The sequence below is a fragment of the Stegostoma tigrinum genome, chromosome 1, assembly GCF_030684315.1.
Source record: "Stegostoma tigrinum isolate sSteTig4 chromosome 1, sSteTig4.hap1, whole genome shotgun sequence".
Classification (NCBI taxonomy): Eukaryota; Metazoa; Chordata; class Chondrichthyes; order Orectolobiformes; family Stegostomatidae; genus Stegostoma; species Stegostoma tigrinum.
This window is the reverse complement of record NC_081354.1, coordinates 26,152,384-26,179,566: the sequence shown is the minus strand read 5'-3', so window position 1 is coordinate 26,179,566 and position 27,183 is coordinate 26,152,384. Positions and strand designations below refer to the sequence as shown.

At 40.8% G+C, this 27,183-nt stretch overlaps 1 protein-coding gene across 3 annotated transcripts; it reads left to right on the top strand.

The window, feature by feature from the left end:
* zgc:113425 (uncharacterized protein LOC541425 homolog) lies at nt 1-25,327 on the top strand. Of its 3 annotated transcripts, none has more exons than XM_048545749.2 (7): nt 1-563; nt 8,140-8,380; nt 8,469-8,528; nt 11,514-11,651; nt 15,922-16,068; nt 19,802-19,862; nt 22,947-25,327. In XM_048545749.2, exons 2-7 carry the CDS (start codon nt 8,216-8,218, stop codon nt 23,051-23,053), a joined length of 678 nt encoding a protein of 225 aa, XP_048401706.1. In that variant the 5' UTR covers nt 1-563; nt 8,140-8,215; the 3' UTR covers nt 23,054-25,327. The 3 variants fall into 3 exon arrangements, with proteins under 3 accessions (XP_048401706.1, XP_048401715.1, XP_048401698.1); XM_048545758.2 differs by having other exon boundaries at nt 1-475; nt 22,947-25,326; XM_048545741.2 differs by having other exon boundaries at nt 2-553; nt 22,947-25,326.
* Nucleotides 25,328-27,183: the final 1,856 nt, after the last annotated feature.

Here is a 27,183-nt window from a genome sequence, read left to right as displayed (position 1 = left end):
TTCTAGACAACTTAGTTCAGTGCAAATCTTACTGTACAAATCAGATAAACAGATAACTGGGACAAAGAGACAAGTACACTTATTTTTCAAGATTCTGAGTGAATTGCTGCCACAAACTCTTGTCTTCGCGGGGAAAAAAACAGAAACGTAACAAACAAATCCAAGAAATTTAAAAGTGGGCATAGTACAAAGGTCACACGGTTGCTTTTGCAGCTGTGCCCAGGCGTGGGTTGGACGGGGTTAATGAGTGAGGTGTTCCTGCTGAGCTGGTTACACCTGTGAACACAGGAGGACCTGGATCATGGAGTCCGCAGAGCCGACTTGTCGAGGGAGTCGTTCATAGTCACAGTAAAGGAGGACGGGGTGGGGGAAGGAAAGGGAAGCTTCTTGGGCTTTCTCCAAGTAGGACAGCGACTTTTATTTGGGAAGAAGGAACAACAACGACAAAAAATACCTTGATGAAATTTCGAAGGAAGTAAATATTATTTCAAGTCTGGTATCTAAGCCGATCGAGCATTCGCTGTGTGGTACTTGCGTTTGTTTTTTGGACACGGTGGGTGAAGGTAATGGTTTCCGCCCAGTGGGTTGGAAATCGGATCTGGATATTTGAAAGATAATTTCTTTTGTTCCTTGTGTGTGTGTATGCGCGCGGCCGCCTTCCCGGGTGAAAATTCCACAATTGCCGCCAGTTCGAAGCTGGTTAAACAAGGTGCTGTGTGTGGGGTGGGCACACTGGACATCCACACAACGTAGAAGCTGAGCCTTCCCTCCGTCAGTCCACGCTGGGCCACAGCCCCAAACTAAACTAGTCCCACCTGCCTGCGCATATTACTCCACATCTTCCTCATTCATGAACTTTTCCAAATGTCTTTTAAACGTTGTAACTGAACCTGCAGCCATCACTTCCTCTGGCAGTTCATTCCACACAATAAACATTTTTTTAAAAAAAATGCTGCCCCTCACATCCTTCTCATCTCACCTTTTAAAAATATATCCCTTAGTTTTGAACCACCCCCTAAGGGAAAAGACCTCTGCTATTCACCTTATCTGTACGTCTCATGATTTTGTAAGTTTCTATAAAGGTCACCTCCCAACCAGTGGAAAATGTCCCAGCTTATCTGTGTACCTCGAACCCTCCATTCCTGCCAACATCCTTGTAAATATTCTTTGAACCCTTTACAGTTTAATAATATCCCTCCTATAACAGGACAACCAGAACTACACACACAACTCCAGAATAATTCTCACCAGCATCCTAAATAAGCACAACATGACGTCCCAGCTCCTATACTCAAAGTGTGAGCATTGAAGACAAGTGTACCAAATGTTTTCTTAACCACCCTGTCTATCTGTGGCACAAATTTCAAAGAATTATGTACCTGAAACCCTGTTATGTCTATTCTACAATACTACCCAAGGCTTTACCATAAATTGTATAAGTCCTGCCCTTTGTGTTACCAAAATGCAGTATCTCATCGTCATACAGCACGGAAACAATCCCTTCAATCTAACTCAGCTATGCCAGCCAGGTATCCTAAATGAATCTAGGCCTGCTTGTCAGCATTTGGCCCATATCCCTTTAAATCCTTCCTATTCATGTTATCCAAATTAAACCCCACCTACCAGTCCTCAGCCTATTGACACAATTGATCCAGATCTCTGTGATCTTATAGGAGTAGATGGTTTGTTAAATTTGTTACTTGTGTGCAAAACTGAGGGGGTGCTTCTTCATGAGGCTGCTGAATGCAGTTTGGTGTCTGACTGGAGGAGAATGAATAACTGAGTTATAAACCCCTCCCACAATCTTTCGTTTACATTTAGGAATCTAATGGGAACTGGGTGGATCTAATAATATTGATCTTTCTTGGGGCAATCAGTAGTAAATAGGCAAATGATGCATATTTATAGTATGCATGTTTGAAGTTGTGTAATTTACCAAATAGTTTAGAAATTCAAAATGAGATGTAACTCTGCAATTCATGCAAGATGACAAAGTGTGAAGCTGGATGAACACAGCAGGCCAAGCAGCATCTCAGGAGCACATAAGCTGACATTTCGGGCCTAGACCCTTCATCAGAGAGCTTTCCTTCATTTTAGCAACAGATCAAATATTTTAAAATTACAAAACATTAAGGATTTACATATCAATCTTTTTCATCCTAAGGCAATATTTGGGAATGACTCATCCAGAATTCCCACCCTTCACCAATACAAACGGGGGGGGGGGGCGAGGAAATATGCCAACTTTTATGTTTGCTAGTCGGACATGGGAGGTGTTGGCTTTAGGTTATATAAACCAGTACACCCTCAAAGTACTTTAGCTTGAGAAGTACTTTGAGGTGCCTAGATAATAAAGTTCATTTTTAATCCAAACCAATGACGTTTAAACTGTATGGTAACATTGTTGAAAAGTTAGGTTCTCGGTGTCTCAAAAGTCTAATTGTGAATCAGTACAATGGGTTAATTTGGAAATACCAAAATGTAGTAGTCAGTCATACTGTATCTTTACACCAGAATGGCCTATGCATGCAGCCTGTTTGTAAAACTTCTCTTAAAAAAAATATTATTTCGTGTGTTTTACTGCACCATGCACAGAGCACAAGAGTATAGCATGCAAATAAATGTCTTGACATAACATCTCATTTCCCTGCTAACAATGTTGCGAATGCCAATAGAGACGATGAGCTCAAATCTAAAGTGAGGCTTAAATGTACAAGCTGGGGAGAGTCAGAAGGGGAGGAAAAATGGAAGTTGGACAGTGAACAAGAACAAACTTTTAAAGTGTTCAAAAAGGTTACATAGTTTTTACTGTTCTGCTCAGCACATTTTATCTAAAAATCTTTAAATGTTCAGGAAGAAATAACCAAAAGAACTGCAGATGCTGGAAAAACTCAGCAGGTCTGGCAGCATCTGTGGAGACAAATCAGAGTTAACATTTTAGTTCACACATCCTGTGGCTCTTTTTCAAAACACTTCAGTTCTGAAGAAAGATCGCTGAATCTCAGACATTAACCCCAAACATTAACTCAGCTTTCTCTTCACTGATGCAGACAGACCTCCTGAGTTTTGCTAGTGATTTCTCTTTGTGTTCAAAGTTTGAGGAGTTGGTCTTTCAGGAAGTTTCTGCAGCATTAACGTGTATGAAAATACATTAAGTCTTTGAGTTATAAAGATGAGTTTCCCTCCTAAGTTCAATTATAGTTCTTACAAATAATATTGTTCATTACAATTGAAATTAGAATATAGAAATAGGAGCAAGAGTAAGCTGTATAACCTCTCAGAACTGCTTTGCCATGTGACTTGGCCTTGGTCTCAGTCCCACTTTCTGGACTCCTCATTAGTTCAGACCTCTGGTTCAGACTTGAGATTATTCACTGACTTGTCGAGGGAGATGTTCAGAGTCACTCTAAAGGAGTACGAGAAAGGGAAGCTTCTTAGGCTTTCTCCAAGTGGGACAGCGACTTTTATTTGGGAAGAAGGAACAACAAAGAAAAACCTTGATGAAATTTCAAAGGATATAAATATTGTTTCAAGTCTGGTAACTAAGCCAATCGAGCATTTGCTGTGTGGTACTTTCATTTGTTTTTTGGACAATGTCTCAGCCTCCACACCTCTCTGGGGAAGACAATTCCAAAGATTTGCAACCATCTAAGATTAAAAATTCTGTGTCTTCTAACCTAAATAGATTATTCCTTATTTTAAAACTATGTGTTCTTCAATAAGGCGAGATATCCTCTGAGCATCTTCCCTATCGAGTCTCTTCAGAACCTAATATGTATCAAGAAGGCCACATCTCACTCTCAAAACTCCCAAGACATTAAGTCCAACATGCCCAGTCATTCCTCATAAGACATCACCTTTGTCCCAGGAATCAACCTAGTAGACCTTGTATGAACTACCTCTTAAACAAGTATGTAAATAAGAATACTAACGTTATATGCAACAATCTTCCTAATGGCCTGTACAATTGTAGTGAGACTTTCCTACTTTTATACTCCAGCCTTGATGCAGTAAAGGGCAATATTCCATATGCTTTTGTTGTGCAATTTGCACTTCATGTCAGAAGATTCCACTGTACTGCAGCATTTGGTAGACTATTCAGTATTTTGAATTGCCTTGCAGCATCTGCCAAATTTTTGCGCACTCATTTAAAGTATCTATATCCATTTGCACCCTGTGATCTCTGCACAATATACTTTCCTGTATTTTATGTCAGTAAATTTGGCTAGAGTGCACTTACTTCCTGCATCTCAGTATAAATTGCTAATAGTTGAGACCACAGCACAGATACCTGTTACGCTCCACGAGTGTTTGCCAACCTGCAAATGACCCATTTATCCTGGTTCTTATCTTCGTTAGTTAGCCAATTATTTATCCATATTTTTGTTATATTATCGTTAACGCTATATAATTTCTTGAGAACAAATAATAATATAGGACCAGCAGCAGGAGGTCTCAACTCCAGATTCCTGCCTGTGCTCTGTAACCCTCATCTATCAAAAATCTACCTAACTTGACCACTTTGTGTGGTAACCTGATTTGTGGCACGTTATTGTTTTACCTTTTGGCAGTATTGAACAGAATTCTGTAATTATGACCGGTATTGAAGATATCATTCCACAATTCCTCGTTAAAAATTGGTAGTTTTGCTTAGGTGATCCTTTGGCACCCCAAATGTGCAGAATTCCTATGAAATGCGGTAGTGATGACCTGCATGAGATGTTAATTTTTTTGTTATATTATTTTTCCTTCACTGAGATAAATAAACATTATATTGCATTTGCAGCTCCTCTGTTCAGGACAAGAGAGAGGGAGAACACAGAAGATAGCAGGCTAGTTAGCCTAACATCCATCACTGAGAAAATACTAGGATCCATTCCTAAAATAGGAGAAAAGACACTTAGAAACTGAATGTAAAGAGGCGGAAGCAATATAGTCTTGTGAAAGGAAAATCATGTTTGACAAATTAGTTATTTGGGGGAGTAAAATTGGGGTGGACAAAGGGACATCTGTAATGTACCTGGATTTCTCAAAGTTGTTCATTGAGATGGCACATGAATGATTATTGGACAAAATAAGAACTTCTGTTGTTGGGGATGATATTAACGGATTAATAAGAATTGGTTCACCAGAAAGAGAGTCAAAAGACATGGTGCATTTTCAGGCTGACAAGCTGCAAGCCTTAACTGTTTACAATCTGTGTTAATGACTAGGATGTAGGGATTGACTATATCATCAGCAAATGTGGCTACAGCACAAGGGCAGGCAGAAAAGCAAGTTATGGGGTATATAAAAATTCTACGAAGGAATAAAGTTAGATGGTAAGTGGGCGCTTTTGTGCTCTTAAAATGCTGCTTGGTCTGCTGTGTTCATCCAGCTCCACACTTCTATCTCGGATTCTCTAGCATCTGCAGATCCCATTATCACTGTAACCTCCTGCCCTTTTTATATTTTCATCAGATGCTATGTCAGATAGCCACAATGGAAAAGTCATTGTTATTATTGATCCATCCCTTGCTTCTTGCTTCAAATTATTTATTCTCAGAATTCACCTGCCTTCCTTAAGTCTCTTCTCTGAATGAAATCTCTCCTCATGTTTATAGTCACCCCTCAAATTTGTAATGGCCCAAGACTACTTTATTCCAAGGTTCTGTATTATTGACAAAATGATCTTTGATGATTTCCTTATATGCCTCACTGCCTCCTGCCCATTAAACTCCACTTCCATCATTCCTTGGCCTGGGTGAAAATAAAATCTATAATTCTTACTTGTCCCTAAGTTTGCTATGTGATCTTACACAGACGTAATAATAATTATCTTTCACCTCTGCTTCTTTCTTTGCTGCGGGAAAAACCTTTAGGGGAGGCAGTGGCAAAGTGGTAATATCACTGGATCAATAATTTAGAACGCCAGACTAATGCTGTAAGGGCATGGATTTCAATCCTGCCAATGCATGTGGTGAAACAAATCTGGAATTTAATAAAAAGCTAGTCTAATGGTGACCATGTAACCACTGGTGATTGTTGGAAAAACCTATTTGGTTCACCGATGTCCCTTACAGAAAGAAATCTGCCGTCCTTAACTGATCTGATCTACATGTCACCCCAGACCCATAACCATCTTATTGAATCTTAAATTGCCTGTGGACAATCAAGGATAGGCTGTAAATGCTGACCTAGCTGGTATCCTCCACATCCTGTAGGTGAATAAAAAGAACCTCTCATCCCAATGTGTGAAGACCAGCATTGTCTAGGGGATCAATAGTGGGAGCATAGATTCCAAATTTTGTACAGTTTTGGTTTATCCATCATTGTCGCATCAAAATGCTGTCTCGCTTATTGGTTCCCTGTCAAACAGTTTCCCAGAATGTACATGACCTTTCTTTTCACTAAGCAGTTCCATTAAGCTTTTTCCTCCAGTCTGTAGCTGAAGTACAAGCAAAGATCTTATTGATTTCCTTGATGTTGAAGAGAAAACTTGAACATTTAAATCCCGGGCTGCCCTTTCTCCTTGCTTAGCGCACTAAGCCATGAACCTGCTCTTCCATCATGACCGCTACAAGCTTACTGTATACATGAAGACCATCTAGTGGTGTCTTAACCTATCCTGACCAAACTGTTAATAACTAACATGCTTTTCGAGCTCAAATCTAGCTGACAATATAAATTATTCCCTTGCTTCTAGATCCACCCCCATGCTGTCAAAATGTCTGTCATCATCCCAGTCCTTAAAAAGCTCATATCCCATCACTCCGCAACTGACACAGCACTGTATTAAACCTAACGAACATCAGAAAAATATATTCTAATTGTGATTTATTACTCTGCTATAAACACTGTACAGCCGCTGATAGGTTCACCATGCTGTCCTCCTCCATTGTCCAGGATAGGTGAGTTTAAGATATAAGATGGTGCCTTCAACAGCTTGTTAAATAGTAATCTAGTGCCAATCTCCTGCTTTTTTCCCCCCCAAACCCTTGCATATTATTTTATTCAAATAATTCTTTCATCCCAAATCATTTATTTAGGAAATATTTAGCTGGGGCTCAAGCACTAATCTTTGCAATATCCCACTAATCAATAACTGTCACTTGGAAGAGAACCCCATTTATTCCCACAGGTAGTAGGAACTGCCGATGCTGGAGAATCTGAGATAACAAGGTGTAGAGCTGGATGAACACAGCAGGCCAAGCAGCATCAGAGGAGTAGGAAAGCTGATATTTTTTTCTGAAGCAGGGTCTCGGCTGGTTACAGCTGCATTTTCCAACCTCGTACATGTGAAATTTGTAAGTGCAGTAAGCAGTGAGGAAAATAGTATTAGATTTCAAGAGGGCTTAGTCAGGTTGGTTGAACAAGTGGACAGATGACAGATGAAATTCAATACAGAAAATTGTGCGCTGATTCATTTTGGAAGGATAACTGAGCTAAATGGCGCAATTTTAAAGCAGGTGCAAGAATACAGACACCTGGAGTTGTTTGTAGGTAAGTGGGAAAAGTTAATAAAGTCTGTGGAAGTTTGGGCTTTCTAAATAGTGGAATGAGAGATAAACCCAGAAAATTATCAAAATCTGTGAAACCCTTCAGGAAAGAAGCTTTTAAAGAGATAATGGAAGGGCGAGAATGTTTCCAAGGATGACGGATTACAGCTATGTTGAGACTGAAGTTGGGATTGCTGTCTTTGGAGCAGAAAAGACCAAAAAGAGATTTGATCCAGTTGTTTAAAATTATGCACCATGGGTTAAATGAAAGTTGTTTCCACCAACTGAAGGGTCAGTAACTAACACCCACTGACTCAGTGATTGTTTGTTTTTGTCAGAGGTGACATGAAGACAACACCTTGTAATATGATGAGTGATTAGGATTTGGAATGTACTGTCCAACAAATACAGAAAATATATTCAGTCGTAACTTTTCAAAAGGAAGTTAGGGAAATACTTGGAGGAATAAATTGTAGGGATGAGGGAAAGAGACGTGGGAGCAGCTAAATTGCTATTTGAAGGAACTATACAGATATCATGGGTCTCATGCTGTGTTATTCGAGAATGTGAAATACACATATCCTGATGATTCTGATTGAAAGCAGGAGCATTAGGGATATTCGTACGGTGTATAATCCAGCTTTTTCTTCCCTCCTTCTAGGCTGAGTTGAAGATCACTTTGCTTTGAACCAATAGATATTAAGATTATTGACCACTGATGAGGTTGTTGACAGCCAATGGCCCGTTACAGATACTTCATATTTAATCAGCGTCGTATGGTTATCCTGGGATTTCTCCAGATAGCTTGTGCTGCAGTGTGTGTAGTGTCTGGCTTTATGGATACAATTTTCAGGCAAAGTTCAGTACTCAGCAGAACCAGAATACCCATCTGGACTGGAATGGTAAATCCAAATGATTTTTAAGTACATTATGATTTTAGTTACTTTTAAATCAAAAAATCCATGATAAATACTTTTCTTTCTTTTTCAGGCAATGGCCTTTCCAGGAGTTCTGGCATTATTTTCTTCTCAGAGAAAGAATCCTATTCTTGTAAGTCGCTTGCAGTGGGGGAGTAAAATACCATTGCCATCTTATGTGAAAGGCTAACTGAGATGATTATCCCATGAGACAGTGTAAAGACAATCATAATTAGTTTTGTTTCTTTTAAAGTCCAATTTGATTGACGTGCTCGGCCACATAGGACTCTCAAGGGTTACTTCTGTCCCATTGTATATGAAGAACTGAGACTGTTCAGATTTGATTTGGTGGTTCAGTGGATTTTTTCAAATAAGCCTGTTTCACTTTATTTTTGGTTTTGTATCCATAAAACTGTATTCAAGATAACCAGTTTCTTAAACTCCAGCTGAATTTTGAGAAGCTGCCTTGGACTTACAAAAGTTTTGAATTTTGTCAGGTGGCTGAATTCTTGACATATTTGGGAGAAGTGACTTGTTGAGTAGGAGGTAGAGGGTGAGTCTTTGAGTTAAAGGGCATTCTCTTTCCATATCATAAGAAGGCTACATTAACACCCCTCCTCCCCAAAAGTGTATACACTCATGAAAATCTGTCTAGGTGATGCACTGATGGTATGGTACGCTGGCAAGGTGGCTGTCATTTGGATGGTGGGCTAAAAGGATATGGTGATATAAGAATAGGATAAAAAAACATACCATTGGGGAAGGGTTGAGTTATGGTGGCAGCGTTGTTCTTCCACCATCATTTGAAGGAATTGTTATTGTGTCCAATCATCTGAATTAAATTTGAGGCCCACTGCATCAATTTGTTGGATCAGCCCAATATAGATCATAGAATCCCTACAGTGTGGAAACAGGCCTTTCGGCCCAACAAGTCCACACCAACCCTTAGATGTCCCACCCAGACCCATCCCCTTATAACCTACCTAATTAACACAACCTGAACATGATGGGCAATTTAGCATGGCTAACCGTTCCTAGCCTGCACATCTTTGGACTGTGGGAGGAAACCGGAGCACCCAGAGGAAACCCACGCAGACACGGGGAGAATGTGCAAACTCCACACAGATAGTCGCCCGAGGCTGAAATTGAACCCAGGGTCCTAACACTGTGAGTCAGCAGTGCTAACCACTGGGCCCCCGTGCCGCCTAATATCATGGATTGAAATAAGGAGTTAGTTAATGTTCTGTTGTTTTCATTATATTATAGTCCCTAGTATTTCAGGAAATAACAAGGTATGTATTTACTGAAGCCACCATAATTTATCTTGAAGTTATCGACCAGTTTACTGGGTTCCAAAGTTACTTTGATATTGAAGTTTGTGTTTGCAGCATTAAGAGTAATTGGACAATACCTGCTGGAGAATCTGGAAAGTGCAAGGCTTTTAACTGTTATTTTAACATGATCAGTCTCTGTGGCATAGCCCCAACAAATCAGAATCTACTGACCAACCAATTACCATTCTCTTCTCATGCATTATAAATATTTACTGGGTTCCAAAATTACTTTGATATTGAAGTTTGTGTTTGCAGCATTAAGAGTAATGAGCATGTGTGGTGCCTAGAAGATGCTGCTGTTGCTATGTTGTACCGTTGTAACATCCGTGATGTAATGTGAAAGTTGAAGAAAGTGCACAACAGCTTCCAGTTGCCGTCTTTGTACTTTTTAGGCTTTGAATGTATCATGTTTTTAAATCTTCTGCACAATATCACATTTGGCAGCAACCCCCAAAGAAGTCTTTGGTATTACTAAAGGTGAAAATTTAATGTCTTGGCCTAACACCTGTATAATTTGTAAACTGCACACACAATGTGGTGTTTAAATGAATGCTTCCAAGCAAATATCATTGTCTAAGAAATTAGTTTCTAAATTAGTGTGCTGAATTTTATATTTGTTATTGAAAATGGTTGTTTGTATTTGAGGAGACAGCAAGAACTGCAGATGCTGGAGGTCATAGTCGAGGTTTCAGGTTTACGCCTTCCATCAGGACTATTTGATTAAAACAAAACTAATAGAAAACAGTGTAAAGTCTGTGTCTTTTTATTTTTCTGTACTTTTGATCCTGAAATGACATGGGAAAAGGACTGGTTTAAAAGCAAAGCATTGTTGATAGATTGCTGCACTTCTTAAAGGCAAGTTACGCTGCACTCATTGTAGGTACAGTTTACAGAGCTTTTGGTTCAAATAGTGAAGAAAGCCTAATTCCAGAGGACTGTATACAAAGGGAGATTTGGTCAGCATCAAGAAGCTGATTGGTCTGTGAAATGATCAGTTATTGATGACAAAGGCCTCCTCCATGCCAATAAGTGTGATTGCTTGTGAGGTAGCTGAACAACTTCAGGTTACAAATTTTCATGTCAGAAGCTATCAGACATTTGGAAGAGAAGGCATTGGTTTTCTTTGCAGTAAAATGCATCTCATGCTTGAAGGTAGCTACTTTATTTCCCCTCATCAGTTGCCATAAGCTATGACTCTTAATTACAAAGTCAGAGAGCATTGAATAGGAACTAGTCACCCTCTACCTCCTGAAAACAAACAAAAGTGCTTTGGGAAGGAAGATCAAAAAGAAGCATTCTGATCAGCACAAAGATCATCTCAGCAAACACTGGATGGGCCATGGAATTGTTTTTCCAGTCTTTCCCTCCATCCGTAACACCTACGTTTTGTCTATGTGTGTATATAGAGGAAGAGTTTTATAAGTGGTTCAGAGTTTTAAATACTAGTGTTATATGTCAACAGTTCATATTTGCTTACCTGTAGCTGGAGTCTACTTGTTATAGTCATTCTTGTTAAGTACAGTAACAGGTTCCATGCTTTCTACCAACCTGGGTTTAAAAGGCAGGCAAATTGGACAATACTTTATGAAATCTTTTAACGTTTGTGACAACTCTAGGAACAGTAGGACTTGATTTCCAGTGTGCTACCCCAGTGAGGTGTAAGAAGCTTCAGATTAGCTAGCATTTTGAGTTCAGCAACAAAGTGTGTGCAAATTTAATAATATGCAATTGCAGTATTTAGAGTTATTTTGCTGTTTATACTGAATTCCTTGCATTCTATCTAGGTGAGCAGTATGATTGCATCAGCTGTATTTTCCTGGATTACCACAACTATTTTGATAATATATGCAGCCTTGACATTGAATTATGGTGAAGATGATGATGAAGTGTTCCAGCATAAACCCAGTCATGTCATTCATATGGTAAGCTGTTTTAAAATTTAATTGAAACATGCTCTTTAAGCTCACGTGTTTTTTTTCCAGCAGGTAACAAAGTCTTTGGTGTGTTACATGAACCTTTGAGGGGGAGCATGGTTATGTGCCTTTTAGTTTGTCTCCTTCACAAAATACTTGACTTTTATTATCCAGACATTTCCCACACTACACTATGTAGGATGTAGCTTTAGAGCTGTAACTTAATTTGGCATAATGCACAGAAGGGAAATTGTTGAACATTTAACTCGAATTAATGAGAATTTTAGGAACAATGTAAACATAATTGAGAACTTCTAAATGGTTTCTGAAAAGTGTCTGTGGAGATTATTTTTCTCTCTGTCCTAATCAAAAGCAAAAGGCTTTCCAGCATTACTCAAGTTCTGTCTTACCAAACAACCATCTCACCTGTTACTTACAATGGCTTTCATTTGATTTAGACTACACTATACCACTCTCAGACTAATTATGGAGTTCAGTAATATTATTGACTTTCCGAGAAGATCTGTTATTCTACAATTGTCATTGGGGGATACTGAAATTGAGTACTGCTGAAAAGAGACATATACTGTCAAAGCTTTTCACCTTGCACTCATTTGGCCATTTTGCAAATATATTAATTGAAGGAGAAATCAAATATTTATGATGCATGAGAAGAGAATGGTAATTGGTTGGTCAGTAGATTCTGATTTGTTGGGGCTATGCCACAGAGACTGATCATGTTAAAATAACAGTTAAAGGCCTTGCACTTTCCAGATTCTCCAGCAGGTATTGTCCAATTACTGAATCATGTTAGACATTACATCATGAAATTTGCAAGCATGGGTTGGTTGGGTGAAGTCAGTACCTTGCCTGTTGTGAACAGTTGAAGGTGATGAGCTGTTTGATACAATCTGCCAGTCTTTGGGACAGATGGCCGACAAACCTGGTATTACCAGCACTGCACCAATATTACTTGTTTCTGTGCGGAGAAGAATGTCTTTTTAGAATGATGGCGGTATCCTCTTAGTGGGGACCTTCGCTTGTGTTGCTACTGCATAGCAGTAAGACAAAAAGCTTCACCATAATCTGTCTTTTTCTCAGCAATACTTTGAGACTATTGATTAACCTTGCCTTATTATGCTTTACTAAATCTAAAATAGTTCCATTGCTATCATTCCATGCATACTGCTTTAGGAAGGTGGTTAGATGCCCTGCCCAAAATGGCCATCTGAAAACCAGCAAGATTCAAAATCTGGCACAGACTGTATCCCTATCTAACCAGTTTGAGATGCTACCTATATGATTGAACTCCCTTCCTGTCCCATTCTGTTTTGCCTTTACTTAAAATGCATGTCTGCTGTCTTGACTTTTCTTGGGTTTCTAAAGGTCTGTTATTGCCTTCCTCCCTTTTTAAAGCTCATCTGAGCCATTATTGGATGATTCACTAGGACAATCCAAGTTTATCTGTATCATCTGTAATGGACAGAGTGAATGATGTGGTAGCAGCCTGTTTGAGTTTGTCAAAAAATGTATATAAATATGGGATAGAAATGTGTTTTGAAATCTGAAGATTAATAAAAAATCTCTAAGTCTGTTTGGATCTTACCTATTTATGGTCCTTACAATCAGTTTAACAGATTTCAAAATATATTTTCCAAAATAATCATCATTTATTGTTTATTGAAATAGTTGTTTAAGTTGACTCTTCACTCTGATTTCTTACACATCCTGAGTTTAATTGCTCCACCATGCCATCTGCAACATTGGCTAAAAAGCCATGCTGTCCTTTTCCTCTGTGTGTCTCTCTCTCCCCCTCTCTCTCTCTCTCTCTCCCCCTCTCTCTCTCTGTCCCCCTCCCACATTATGTCAATCGCAATATAATACTCAACATAATGTAAAAGATCTGGTCAGTACACAGGCTTGGGCTCTCAAGTGGCAAGTAACATTCCATGCCACACAAGTACCAAGCAAAGACCACCCCTTGATGTTCAATGGTGTTACTATCGCTGAGTCCTCTACTATCAATATCCTGGGAATTATCATTGACGAGAAGTATAATATAAATATAGTGGCTACAAAAAGTGGGTCACACGCTAGGAATGCTACAGCGAGTAACTCGCCTCCTGACTCTCCAAAGCCTGTCTACCATCTACAAGGCACAAGTCAGGAGTGTGATGGAATACTCCCCACTTGCCTGAAATGGGTGCAGCCTCAACAACACACAAGAAGCTTGACACCATCCGGGACAAAGCAGCCCACTTGATTGGCATTGCATCCAAAAGCATTCACTACCTCCACCACCAATGCTCAGTTGCACCAGCGTGTACTCTCCACAAGATGCAGTACATCTTGTAGAGAGTACTGCATTTGGATCGGAAATTGGCTTGCTGAAAGAAGACAGAGGGTGGTAGTTGATGGGAAATGTTCATCCTGGAGACCAGTTACTAGTGGTGTACCGCAAGGGTCGGTGTTGGGTCCACTGCTGTTTGTCATTTTTACAAATTACCTGGATGAGGGCGTAGAAGGATGGGTTAGTAAATTTGCAGACGACACTAAGGTCGGTGGAGTTGTGGATAGGTATGAAGGATGCTGTAGGTTGCAGAGAGACATAGATAAGCTGCAGAGCTGGGCTGAGAGGTGGCAAATGGAGTTTAATGCAGACAAGTGTGAGGTGATGCACTTTGGTAGGAGTAACCGGAAGGCAAAGTACAGGGCTAATGGTAAGATTCTTAGCAGTGTAGATGAGCAGAGAGATCTCGGTGTCCACATACACAGATCCTTGAAATTTGCCACCCAGGTTGACAGGGCTGTTAAGAAGGCATACAGTGTTTCAGCTTTTATTAATAGAGGGATTGAGTTCCGGAACCAAGAGGTTATGGTGAAGCTGTACAAAACTCTGGTGCGGCCGCACTTGGAGTATTGTTTACAGTTCTGGTCACCGCATTATAAGAAGGATGTGGAAGCTTTGGAAAGGGTGCAGAGGAGATTTACTAGGATGTTAGGTACGACAGGTCGGCACAACATCGAGGGCCGAAGGGCCTGTACTGTGCTGTAATGCTCTATGTTCTAGAAATTCACCAGAATCCTTTGACAGCATTTTCCTGAGCCATGGCCCCTTCCATCTAAAAGCACAAGGATAGCAGATACATGGGAAAACCACCACCAGCAAGGTCCACTCCAAACCACTCACCATCCTGACTTGGAAATACATTGTTGTTCCTTCACTGGGTCAAAACCCTGGAATTCCCTCCTTCAGGGCATTGTGGGTCAACCTACAGCACATGGATTGCATATGTTCAAGAAAACAACTCACCAGCACCTTCTTAAGGGCAGCTAGGGATGGGCAATAAATGCCATTCCAGTCATTGATACCCATATCCTATGAACGAATCATAAAACTGACCTGATATAAGTGCAAGTTGTTGGGAGAGGTGATTTAAAAGTGAAACTTTGGTTCTAGTTACTCAGGATAATGTCAAATTGTTGTCCTGTTCTGATTTTTGATGACTTTGTGGAAAAGCCGTTGAGCATAGTGGTACTTGGATGGAGTTATGCTAGATCTAGAGAGCTTCAGAATTCAATCCACTGTTGACTGGTAACTATATTTGCAGCAATCAGTGTGATTTATGAACTTCACTGGAAAGCACTGGATTTAGACTTTTTTTTTGCTACTTCGCTTTCTCTTTTTCCTACTGGTATTAATTTCTCTCCTTTGTTGCAGTTAACTCCTCCAATGCTTTGCTCAAATGAAATAGAAGCAAGGTGGTGCGCAAGATTGGGTTTCTTCTAAAGTCCTGCCCTTGCACTACCATGTCATTACCATAAATAGAAGGTTGTGATTAATGCTATTAGTTCTATCCATATATTGCAGGTAGACAGCACTAACTAGTAAAATCTCTGTTCTCTTCAGTGAGGTGACTGTTTATTTTAATAGTAATCACCATCTCCAGTGAGGTAACCATTGATTACTACCAGTTGCTGTCATTGATCCTTCGTATTGTTTAGTGAAAGCTCAAAGTAGCTGTTCTGAACTGACAAGAATACAAGGTTTCCAAAAAGGGCACTGAATAATAAGTGGAACCACAGTTGGTTCACTTAACCTGTGGACACTGAGGTCCTCTAACCGTGCTTACAGTGCATAGGATTAAGTCTTGAACATGGGATTTTCTTCTCCATGGTTCAGTGCTATGTCATGAAATGTATTCACTTATTCATCATTGTGACACATTTTACTGTTTTCTCAAAAATGGGAATAAAGTGCATGCCTACTTTCTTGCAGGAATATATACTCACCAAATTTGTCCAAGGAGCGAATTTGGCCATATTAATTGCGTCTGTGATTAGTATGATGATGACAACCATAATAGCGTTTCTTGGTTGTCGGAGCCTTCCCATTTGTGGATGCTATGACAGTACAACCGGAATGGTAAGTGCTAGTCACTCAGACCATAGTCCTTAATAATTCATTTCCTGTTTAAAATTATCCACAAATTAGTTGTCTGCGTATTTTTTAGGGTTTAGAGGGAAAATTCATTTTTGTAATAAATGCTGCATTTCCACAGACATTTGCTCTTTAATAAATATTCTTCTTCTTCTCCGAAGTGTTGGCATATAGCTCCATGGCTTGAATTACCTGTCTTGTTCAAGGAATGACTTGAGAGAAGTTGGGAGGGATCTGGAAAGTAGATATGCAAGCTTCCAAAGTAAAAGATTATGGCAGTATAATTCAAAGAGGGAGAGAACATGAGCAAGAAGTCTATTATAAAGGATTGCACAATATAACCAAGCAGAATCAGCATGGCTTGATAAGGAGAAGTTATATTTTTCAAATATGTTTAGATTCTTTTGAGGAGGTAATAAGCATGACAGATAAAGGGGAAACTGTAGATGTAATATATTTGGATTTCCAAAGTGTGATCGATAGGGTACCCACTTTAGGCTATTTAAGAGCCCATGGTGTTAGGACGACATACCAGCATGGGTAGAGGATTGCCCAACAAAGAGAAAACAAATGATATAAGGGGGGCATTTTCAGGATGGCAACCTGTAATTAGTGGAGTGCCACAAAGATCATTGGTGGGCTCGCAATAATTTATTAAAATTTTAATGACTTGGACGAGGAAGCGAATGTACTGTTGCCAGGTTTATAGATGACATAAAAATGGGTGGGAATGCAAGCGGTGAGGATAACATAAAGGGTCAGTAGAAGAATATAGACAGTTAGTGTTCAATTCTGGTCCTCTTATTGACGAAAGATATACAGACGTTGGAGACAGTTCACTAGATTGATCCTGGATATGGATGAATTTTTTTTGAGGAGAAATTTCATTTGGGCTTGTGTTCATTGGAGTTTAGAAGAATGGGATGTGCCCTTATTGAAAGATACAGAATTCATGACAGGGTAAATGCCAAGAGATTGTTTCCCTTGTCGGATAGTCTAAGAAGAAAGGAAATAATTTCAGAGCTGGGAATCACCATTTAAGACAGTAGAAGAGAATTTCTTCTCTGAGGATAATGAGTCTGTGGAATTCGTTGCTGCAGAGGGCTGTAGAGCCTGGAGTCATTAAGAATATTCAGAGTTGACGTGGGCAGATTTTAGTCAAGTGTTATATAAAAAAGGCAAGAAAATGGAGCTGAGAATGATCAGATCAGCCATGATCTCGTAGAATTGCAGAGCAGACTTGATGGGCTGAATGGCCTACCTCTGTACATACATCTAAGATCCTATTTAGGAGTCTGGGATAGCTGGCTGTTTAAAAGCAAGGGACTAATCTTATCTTAATCCATTATCCATGCATGCACATTTCCAGAGATAGTAGAATCTGCAGATGCTGGAGAATCTGAGATAACAACGTGTAGAGCTGGATAAACACAGCAGGACAAGTGGCGTCAGAGAAGCAGAGGAAGGCTGATGTTTTTCTGAAGAAGGGTCTAGGCCCAAAACATCAGCCTTCCTGCTCCTCTGTTGCCGCTTGGCCTGCTGTGTTCATCCAGCTCTACACCTTGTTATCTCTCATGCACATTTTCAGCAAGGATTGTGGACGGTTTTTAAGTGTGGGACATGCATATAGTGGTAGGCCAGCACTTTTTGCCAGTTCCTAATTTCTCTTCAGATGTTGGTGAACTGTAATCCCCACAGCTTTTTATAATCATAGTCCACTGTGACTCAGCCTTATCAGGCTAAACTCATGGGAAGGATGTCACCCAAAAAATGTTCAGTATCGCTCAATCGCTTTTAGTTTGTTCCAGTTTTGCTATTTTCTTTTGGTTAAAACTTAATTTTCTGGAGAAATGTTGTGTTTAAAGATTTATCTTGGACAGTGTTGTGAAATGGATAACATTAGATTGGCTCACAATCTGGTATTGAATTCCATTGGTTGCAATAAAACCAAATCTCAGAGACTGCATAAATCAACAATGAGTCTAATACTATCCATTTTATGCCTCCAGCAAAGACTAATTTCCATTCTATAGATTGGCATACTGTCAAAACAGTAACTCGGAAATGTAAAGTCTAGTTGCCTGCTAATGCTAAATATTAAACTTTTACTTGAGTCTACAACTTTTAAACCCCCCTTTTTTGCTTAAAGTTGGTTTTATGGGAAGGGGTTATTAATATTTATTAAACCTTTTCATTCAGTGTAACATTTCGTCAAGCAATTGTAATAAAAGCTATGAAGAGCTTCAAGAGGTGTATATTGCCCTGTTTAATTTTTTTGGAGAGGTTTTAAGACGGAGGAGACGAGCAATGTATTCGAATCCAATAAAGTAAACAGCCTGTAAGCCCTTGGTTTTGTTTTTATAAGTTGAAATAATAGAAGCAGCCTGAATGGGGGAGATTGACTTCACCCAGAGCCAGAATTTTTACTTCAGTTTTTTTGGTTGCTGGGGTCTTGAGCTTGGAAGCTATAGTACATTTCTCATTGCTTCTTGTTGCCTTACACGTGCTGTCTCTCTCTGTTTTCGCCCGATGTTGTTTTGCACCTGAGCTGGAGAATTGCCTGTGAGACAATCTATTTTGCTGAGTTTGCCTTTGTCAAGGGTGTATTTATGGGATGTTGCTGTTTTGGAACAGTTAATTAGTTGTAAATAGATCTATTATTTTGTTAAGCATTTTGATAGAGTTACAGTTAAGCCAATTCTTTTATTTTTATTTTGTCTGTGTTTTAATGGCAGCATAAAAGTAAAGTGTGTACCATTAAAATAAGAACAAGTCAGGGTCTACATTATCTTCTGAATATATTTTGAGGGGGTTTGGTCTTGTCCATCATGAAGCATCAGTTTGCACCACATTAAAGAACAGACAGCTTAATATTTTACACTCGATGGTGATGGATACAGGCTTTCAAAAGGCAACTGGACACGTACTTGAGATCTAACTTGCAGGTTATGAGGAAGGTGCAGTGGCTTAGAACTAAATTGGACAACTGTTTGAAAGTATTGGCACAAACATGGAGTGGCTTAAGCAGATTTCACTTCTGAATTCAGGAACAAAAACCGAAGTTGCTGGAAAATTTCAGAGCTGGCAGCATCTGTGAAGAAAGAAATCGGAGTTAACATTTTCGGTCCGGTGACTTTTCCTCAGAACTGATTTACAGCATCTGCATTTCTTTCAGTTTTCACTTCTTCTGAATTCTGTGCTCCTAAATGGGGTCGTCGCTATCGTATTACCTCAGTCTCTCCCTCTCTTTTCAACACGCAAAAGTTTGTAAATTAAAAGCATAAAACGCTGGAAACACACAACAGGTCAAGGTGCATCTGTGCACACACAGAAGTGGTTAATTTTTCAGGGTTATAAAGGGAAAGGGAGTTTGCAGACACAGTCATGTGCGACAGCACTTATCGCTGAGTTTACTTCTGAGGAGAGAGCTGATGATAGCAGATTGCCAAATGAGGAAAGGGACCATTTCTGTGGAGGGCAATCCTGTGGTATCCTGATTAATTTTTCTTTGCTAATAATACTAAATCTGTTAACTGGCCATGTTATTTTACTGTCTCTGGGTTCTTGTGTATAGATTTGACTGCAGACATTTACGAGCAGAGACTGCACGTCAGCGTCGGAATGTCCTCTGGACAAAAAAGGTGATCTATAAATGCAACTTCTGTTCTTCAACTATAGTGATAGATGTTGACCTAATTATTCCATTTCCTTTTTGCAGCAGTCACTGATGACAGAGGATCGGCAGCCTCAGACAATTGAATTGGTCTGCACCTGGCAAGGTAATTCTTCTTTTAATGCAATTCATAAAAAAGCAGACTATTTTAAACTTTAACATTTGTTCATTTGGCATTTGAAATGGGCACAAGTTTCATTTTCGGTTTGAGGTCTCTGTGCCAATTTCTGATGTGAATTGGTGAGGTCAGCTCAATGAGTTAGAGTTGGCTAGAGTCATACAGAACAGAAACAGACCCTTCGGTCCAAACTGTCCATGCTGAACGTAATCCCAAACTAAACTAGTCCCACCTTCACTCCACTGCAACTATTAGCTGGTAGTGGTTTGTTCCACAGCACATACAACAACTTCCTTCTGAGCTGTGAGATTCTATAATCAGTTATTAATGTGGATTCATTATGGTTTAATATCATAATTGACTCAGTCACTGGACTTAATCAACAAGGTTATTGATGTTACTTTAAGGGAATAGGAAATCTGTGGTATCCAGTGAGAATTATTTCAAGCATCAACCAGTTTAGTTTGATGGCTGTTTTGGCTTTCAATCTTGTCTTAGCTGTTTTGTTTTATCCCTTGAAGTACAATAGTATGCTGAGTACTTTTGAAGCAAAGCTGTCTTACATGACAGTTTTCACTTGACATTTACATTGATAAGCAGTAGTATGTTCAAAATGTTAGCCAATGCAATGGAGCCAAATCACCAGCTCACACACCTATCAAAATATTTTGAAACATAGGAACAGTAAAAGGTCATTCTGCCCCACAAGACTAACCCCATCACAGTTAGATCATGGGCTAATCTGTACCTCAACTTTGTTTATCCAGTATTAATCATCTACATTGTTGCATTTTTGTTAGCTTTAGGGTTTGAATTTTCCCAGAATCCCTAGCTGTTCAGGAGGTCCAGAGAATTCCTCGTTTCTGTTGTCTTTTTCATTCATTCTGATTTCACTCCTAAATGTGCTGGTATTATTTTTAAGATTGTATCCCCTTTCTGTAGATTTTCCCACTGGTGTCTCTATACTACACCGCCCCCCCCCTCCCCGAAGTTGAAATAGTCATCATTTTGAAGACTTCTATTAAATCACCATTACTCAAGAGAACGCAACCAAATTTATTTAATCTGTACAATAAAATGTCGGAGGATGATGTGTTGTATCCGGAGGTTGGTGGGGTGGTGTGTGAGAACGAGGGGGATCCTCTTTGGGCGGTTGAGGTGGGGGCGGGCTGTGAGGGATGTGTTGCGAGAATTGTGGGAGACGTGGTCAAGGGCGTTCTCGACCACCGTGGGGGGAAAGTTGCGGCCCTTGAAGAACGTGGACATCTGGGATGTGCGGGAGTGGAATGCCTCATCGTGGGAGCAGATGCGGTGGAGGCAAAGGAATTGGGAATAGGGGATGGAATTTTTGCAGGAGGGTGGGTGGGAGGAGGTGTATTCTAGGTAGCTGTGGGAGTCGGTGGGCTTGAAATGGACATCAGTTACAAGCTGGTTGCCTGAGATGGAGACTGAGGGGTCCAGGAAGGTGAGGGATGTGCTGGAGATGGCCCAGGTGAACTGAAGGTTGGGGTGGAAGGTGTTGGTGAAGTGGATGAACTGTTCGAGCTCCTCTGGGGAGCAAGAGGCAGTGCCGATACAATCATCAATGTAACGGAGGAAGAGGTGGGGTTTGGGGCCTGTGTAGATGCGGAAGAGGGACTGTTCTACGTAACCTACAAAGAGGCAGGCGTAGCTGGGGCCCATGCGGGTGCCCTCTACATTGGGGAAACCAAGCGGAGGCTTGCGGACCGCTTTGCAGAACACCTCCGCTCGGTTCGCAATAAACAACTGCACCTCCCAGTCGTAAACCATTTCCACTCCCCCTCCCATTCTTTAGATGACATGTCCATCATGGGCCTCCTGCAGTGCCACAATGATGCCACCCGAAGGTTGCAGGAACAGCAACTCATATTCCACTTGGGAACCCTGCAGCCCAATGGTATCAATGTGGACTTCACCAGCTTCAAAATCTCCCCTTCCCCCACCGCATCCCAAAACCAGCCCAGTTCGTCCTCTCCCCCCACTGCACCACACAACCAGCCCAGCTCTTCCCCTCCACCCACTGCATCCCAAAACCAGTCCAACCTGTCTCTGCTTCCCTAACCTGTTCTTCCTCTCACCCATCCCTTCCTCCCACCCCAAGCCGCACCTCTATCTCCTACCTACTAACCTCATCCCACCTCCTTGACCTGTCCGTCTTTCCTGGGCTGACCTATCCCCTCCCCACCTATACTCTCCTCTCCACCTATCTTCTTTTCTCTCCATCTTCGCCCGCCTCCCCCTCTCTCCCTATTTATTCCAGAGCCCTCACCCCATCCCCATCTCTGATGAAGGGTCTAGGCCCAAAACGTCAGCTTTTGTCCTCCTGAGATGCTGCTGGGCCTGCTGTGTTCATCCAGCCTCACATTTTATTGTCTTGGATTCTCCAGCATCTGCAGTTCCCATTATCATTATTTAATCTGTACTCCTGTGAAGTATTTAAGCCTGGTATCACTGACAAAACTGCAATGCACCCTTTTGCGAAGGTATAATACCGTCTTCCTGAAAGTTAGTGGCTAAAACTGAATGCACTCGTCCAAATGAGTCTGCCCAAGGCTCTGTACGAATAAAGGATCACATCCTCACTTCAATTCCAACTCCTTTGAGATAAAATGCCAAGGCTTAAATCGCTTTTTTTGAAACCATGGGCCATTTATTTTGTGTACATAGATATCCAAATCAATTTGTGCTTCCACTGCCCCCTCACCTTAAAATGTTGTTTTTTTAAAATTTATCTTTGATCCAAAATGGGTGACCTCTCACATTTTTCCACATTAAACGTTATCGGACACTCACTCAAACTGTCTGTACCCAGTGAGTTGTGTGTCTTCCTTTGTGTTGTGATCTTGAGTGGGCTAGTACCATGAATCAGAGATTGAATGCAAGCTCTTCATATGTACAACTTTGATGTCTTACTGCACAATGTATTTATCCAATTGGAACACAGAGTTTAAATTCATTTATGCAAAGTATATTACTCACTTTGGGAGGTGTTATATTCAGTGAGCCAAATTTTGTTGAAACACATTAATATGAGTTTCTTTTTTAAAACAGATGATCAGCGAATTCTAAATGATCCAGTAGGATACAACGACTGGGATATAGACACGGAAGATTCAGAGCGTACATCAAAGCCAGTACCTTACATCCAACTTGCTTAAAACACTTTTAACTGCAGACACATTTGATAGTTGTATTTACCATTTTGCACGAATTTTATATAAACTGTGAAGATTAAGCCTTACTCACCTATAAAATTTGGAGCATTGAAATTCCACACATTTTAGCTGTGATGCCTTGACAGTTATAATTGCTGCTCACATCAATGCTAGGCATATTACACAAGTAATTACACAGTGGGGAGAATTGTATGTTGAGTAACATTTTATGCCATTTTGAATCTTTTGAAGATAGATATTCTTGCTATGAACAGAAGGGTATGTAACTGTAATACTGTAATCAGTAATCTGAGAATGAACAACTCAGACCTCAGCAGTAATTGTTTACTGAATTTGTTTCAGGTTGGAGTGCTACCAGTTTTTCATTTCAAGTTATAAATTAAGCATGGAAAAGGTGCAAGTTTTTTTTAAATTGTGCTTTGTTTCTCAAAACTGTGTAGCCTGCAGACTAAAAGGCGATTTGCAATTTTTTTTTAAACAACCTGATCCCAACATCTTGGACACATGGAAATAACTTCACTTGTGATCCATTTGTGTATTATTTTTAAAGAGACTTCTCCTTTTGTTCAGTTTTACTTGCCTATTGCCTATTCACACAGATGGAAAATGTTGGGGTGAGGAGAGATCATATATTCTGGAATTGAGAATCTGCATGAATGATGCATTCCAGCACTTGACCCAAATCTAAATAGTTAGTCGTTGTTTGAGACCAGTCAGTGTCAGGGAGAACAGCTGATGGCACTGCAGTTGTTCACCCATTAGCATTTAATGCAGACTTTCATGAGAATCACTGGGTAGCAATCTGCTGCAGAAACCTACTGTATTCCCCAAACAGAGTACCAGGACAGATGTGAATCTGACACTGCTTGTAGTCAGCATAGACCATGGCATCTACCTGGATCAATCCTGGCTGTTTTGCTAATGTAACTAATTCGGTTGGGTAGCTAAATTTTGACATAAAATTGAGCCGATGTGCTGTTTTTGACATGAGACAGATACGTTATTTCTTTTGAAAGTTTGTCTGTCTAATGGGTTGATGTGTCGGACTGCAATTTTTAACAACTTCATATTGCCTAGAGTATGCAATTCTTCCATTTCTCAAGTCTTCCAGTGATGGGAACCTACTCCCCAGCTGACACAAAGACTAATATCTGCTTCAAATTCCCACTGCCATTCCAAAAATATTCAGTAAAGTGTGTAAAGATGAGCTGAGGCACTCGAGCAACCTAAGTGGTTTCTTGCTGACCTGGTTAAAACTGGAACCAGTGTTTCCACTTTTCCCCACGTGGAATGGATTGCGACAAATAATCCATGTGCTAACCTCTTAACGGCATTGCTCTATGCTAGAATTGTACAGCATTTTATCCCTGGCAAAATAACTTCCTGTACGCTAGTTAACCATTTTAGGAAAAGAGAAAATAAATCTGACTAGTCCGGAAATAATCCGGGTATACAAGTCGGCTTTTAGAATTGATGTTTAAATTGAATGAGGGCAAGTTTACCAAGTGAATTTTCTGATTTTGTTCAAGAAAGGGCACTAATGTAAGTGTTCCTATTTTTATGTTTGAAATTTATTTAAAATAAAATATGCAAAAATTTTTCCAACACAAGCGCAATGTGATATTTTGCACTGCATTAGGTGATACAGTTCAACAATTAAGTGAATGTGCCCGGCAAGGAATACGAAAACTACCTAGTCGCTTTTGATGGGTTCTTCTGATTAAATTAAGGATATAGATAAATCCCAGGCTCTAGCTCAACTAAGTGTGTTTGTCATAATGTATAATGCTGCGCTTCTGTAATAACTGAAAATCCATTGTTGCTTTTCAGGATTGTTGATTATTTGTACTCTGAGGAATTTGATCTGTTTGAAAGCTTTTAGAATCTCTAAACTGATGATTCTCAGATGTCTGAACTATTTCAGCTTCACAGAAAATGCCTGAGTGCCAGAAGAAAGGAATGTTTAGTCATCAGCTCTCCTCCAAGGAAATGAGTCGCCTATTAACACTGAAAGGTTAAATAAGCCTTTGATGAAAATAAACAAAAATGTAAGCAATGACTTTAGAAAAACTGAACAGGAAGTTTGTGTGACATAAACTGATTTGTTGGGTGGTGGCTGCTGTTGAGCATGACTTCTGCTTGGTGAGGCAAAAATCAAAGTTAGTAGAGAACGGAGATCATAAGACACAGGACTAAAAATAGCCTATTTGGCCCATCAAGTCAACCCCACTGTTCAACGAGATCACGGATAATCTGATAATGCTCAACGCCAGTTTTCTGCCTTTCCCCTGACCCTTGGTGACTTAAAAATGTATCAATCTCAGCCTTGAATATACATAATGATCCCGCCCTGTTTGGCCCTGTATGGAAAAGAACTCTTACACTTGGAAGAAATTTGTTTTCATCTCTGTCCTAACTACTTTGAGATTAAGTTCTTTGCTCCCAGACACTCAAGCGGAAATGACCTTTCTGATCTCCCTTGTCAAGCTCCCTAAATATCTCCAATAAGGTCCCTCTTATTTTCCTAAAATCCAGAGTACTGGCCCAACCCTCAACTGCAAGAAATAGCCTCCGTACCTGGGATTAACCTGGTGACCAGTCTCTGGTCTGTTTTCAATACCAGTATATCCTTCCTTAGATCAGGAGACCAAGACTCTTTACTGTATTCCAGATGTGGCCCAACTAGTATCTTATACAATGTTAGCAAGACTTCCCTATTTTTATACTCTATTCCTTTTTTAAAGAAAGGCTGACATTCCATTTGCCTTCCCCATTATCTGCAGAACTTGGATGCTTTTTGTTTTATGCACAGGGATTACCAAATGCCTCTGCTGCAGCTTTCTGGAGTCTTTCTCCACTTAAACAATATTCAGCTCCTCAATTAGTCTTGCCAAAACACACAACTGCATTCTATTCTGACGTTTCGGACCTTGACCCTTCATCAGAGAGGAGGATGGGGAGAGTGAACTGGAATAAATAGGGAGAGAGGGGGAGGCGGACCGAAGATGGAGAGTAAAGAAGATAGGTGGAGAGAGTATAGGTGGGGAGGTAGGGAGGTAGGGAGGGGATAGGTCAGTCCAGGGAAGACGGACAGGTCAAGGAGGTGGGATGAGGTTAGTAGGTAGATGGGGGTGCGGCTTGGGGTGGGAGGAAGGAATGGGTGAGAGGAAGAACCGGTTAGGGAGGCAGAGGCAGGTTGGACTGGTTTTGGGATGCAGTGGGTGGGGGGGGAAGAGCTGGGCTGGTTGTGTGGTGCAGTGGGGGGAGGGGACGAACTGGGCTGGTTTAGGGATGCAGTTGGGGAAGGGGAGATTTTGAAACTGGTGAAGTCCACATTGATACCGTTAGGCTGCAGGGTTCCCAGGCGGAATATGAGTTGCTGTTCCTGCAACCTTCGGGTGGCATCATTGTGGCACTGCAGGAGGCCCATGATGGACATGTCATCTAAAGAATGGGAGGGGAGTGGAAATGGTTTGCGACTGGGAGGTGCAGTTGTTTGTTGCGAACTGAGCGGAGGTGTTCTGCAAAGCGGTCTCCAAGCCTCCGCTTGGTTTCCCCAACGTAGAGGAAGCCACACCGGGTACAGTGGATGCAGTATACCACATTGGTAGATGTGCAGGTGAACCTCTGCTTAATGTGGAATGTCATCTTGGGGCCTGGGATAGGGGTGAGGGAGGAGGTGTGGGGGCAAGTGTAGCATTTCCTGCGGTTGCAGGGGAAGGTGCCGGGTGTGGTGGGGTTGGAGTGTGGAGCGAACAAGGGAGTCATGGAGAGAGTGGTCTCTCCGGAAAGCACGGCCGACGACCTCATCGCTCCGCCCACAACCTCCACAGCCAGCAACCCCAGAGAAGACAGCCACACTGAACCCTGCCGCATCTTCACCATCCCCCCAAACCTTCCACTGACTGAGGACGAACGGTCAGTCCTTAGTAAGGGGCTCACCTTTTTCCCCCTACAACCAAACATCAACGAATACCAGTCACGATTGGACATAGAGCAGTTTTTCCGCCGTCTTCGCCTCCATGCCTACTTCTTCAACCAGGAGCCTAACCCTCCCTCCACTGACCCCTTCACCCGCTTCCAACACAAGTCCTCCTCCTGGACACCATCCC

Coding starts and splice junctions, on each gene's coding strand:
- zgc:113425 (XM_048545749.2), top strand. CDS start 8,216: ATGGCCCGTTACAGATACTTCATATTTAATCAGCGTCGTATGGTTATC. Junction 8,381..8,468: donor TACCCATCTGGACTGGAATG/GTAAATCCAAAT, acceptor TTTCTTTTTCAG/GCAATGGCCTTTCCAGGAGT. Junction 16,069..19,801: donor ATGACAGTACAACCGGAATG/GTAAGTGCTAGT, acceptor TCCTTTTTGCAG/CAGTCACTGATGACAGAGGA.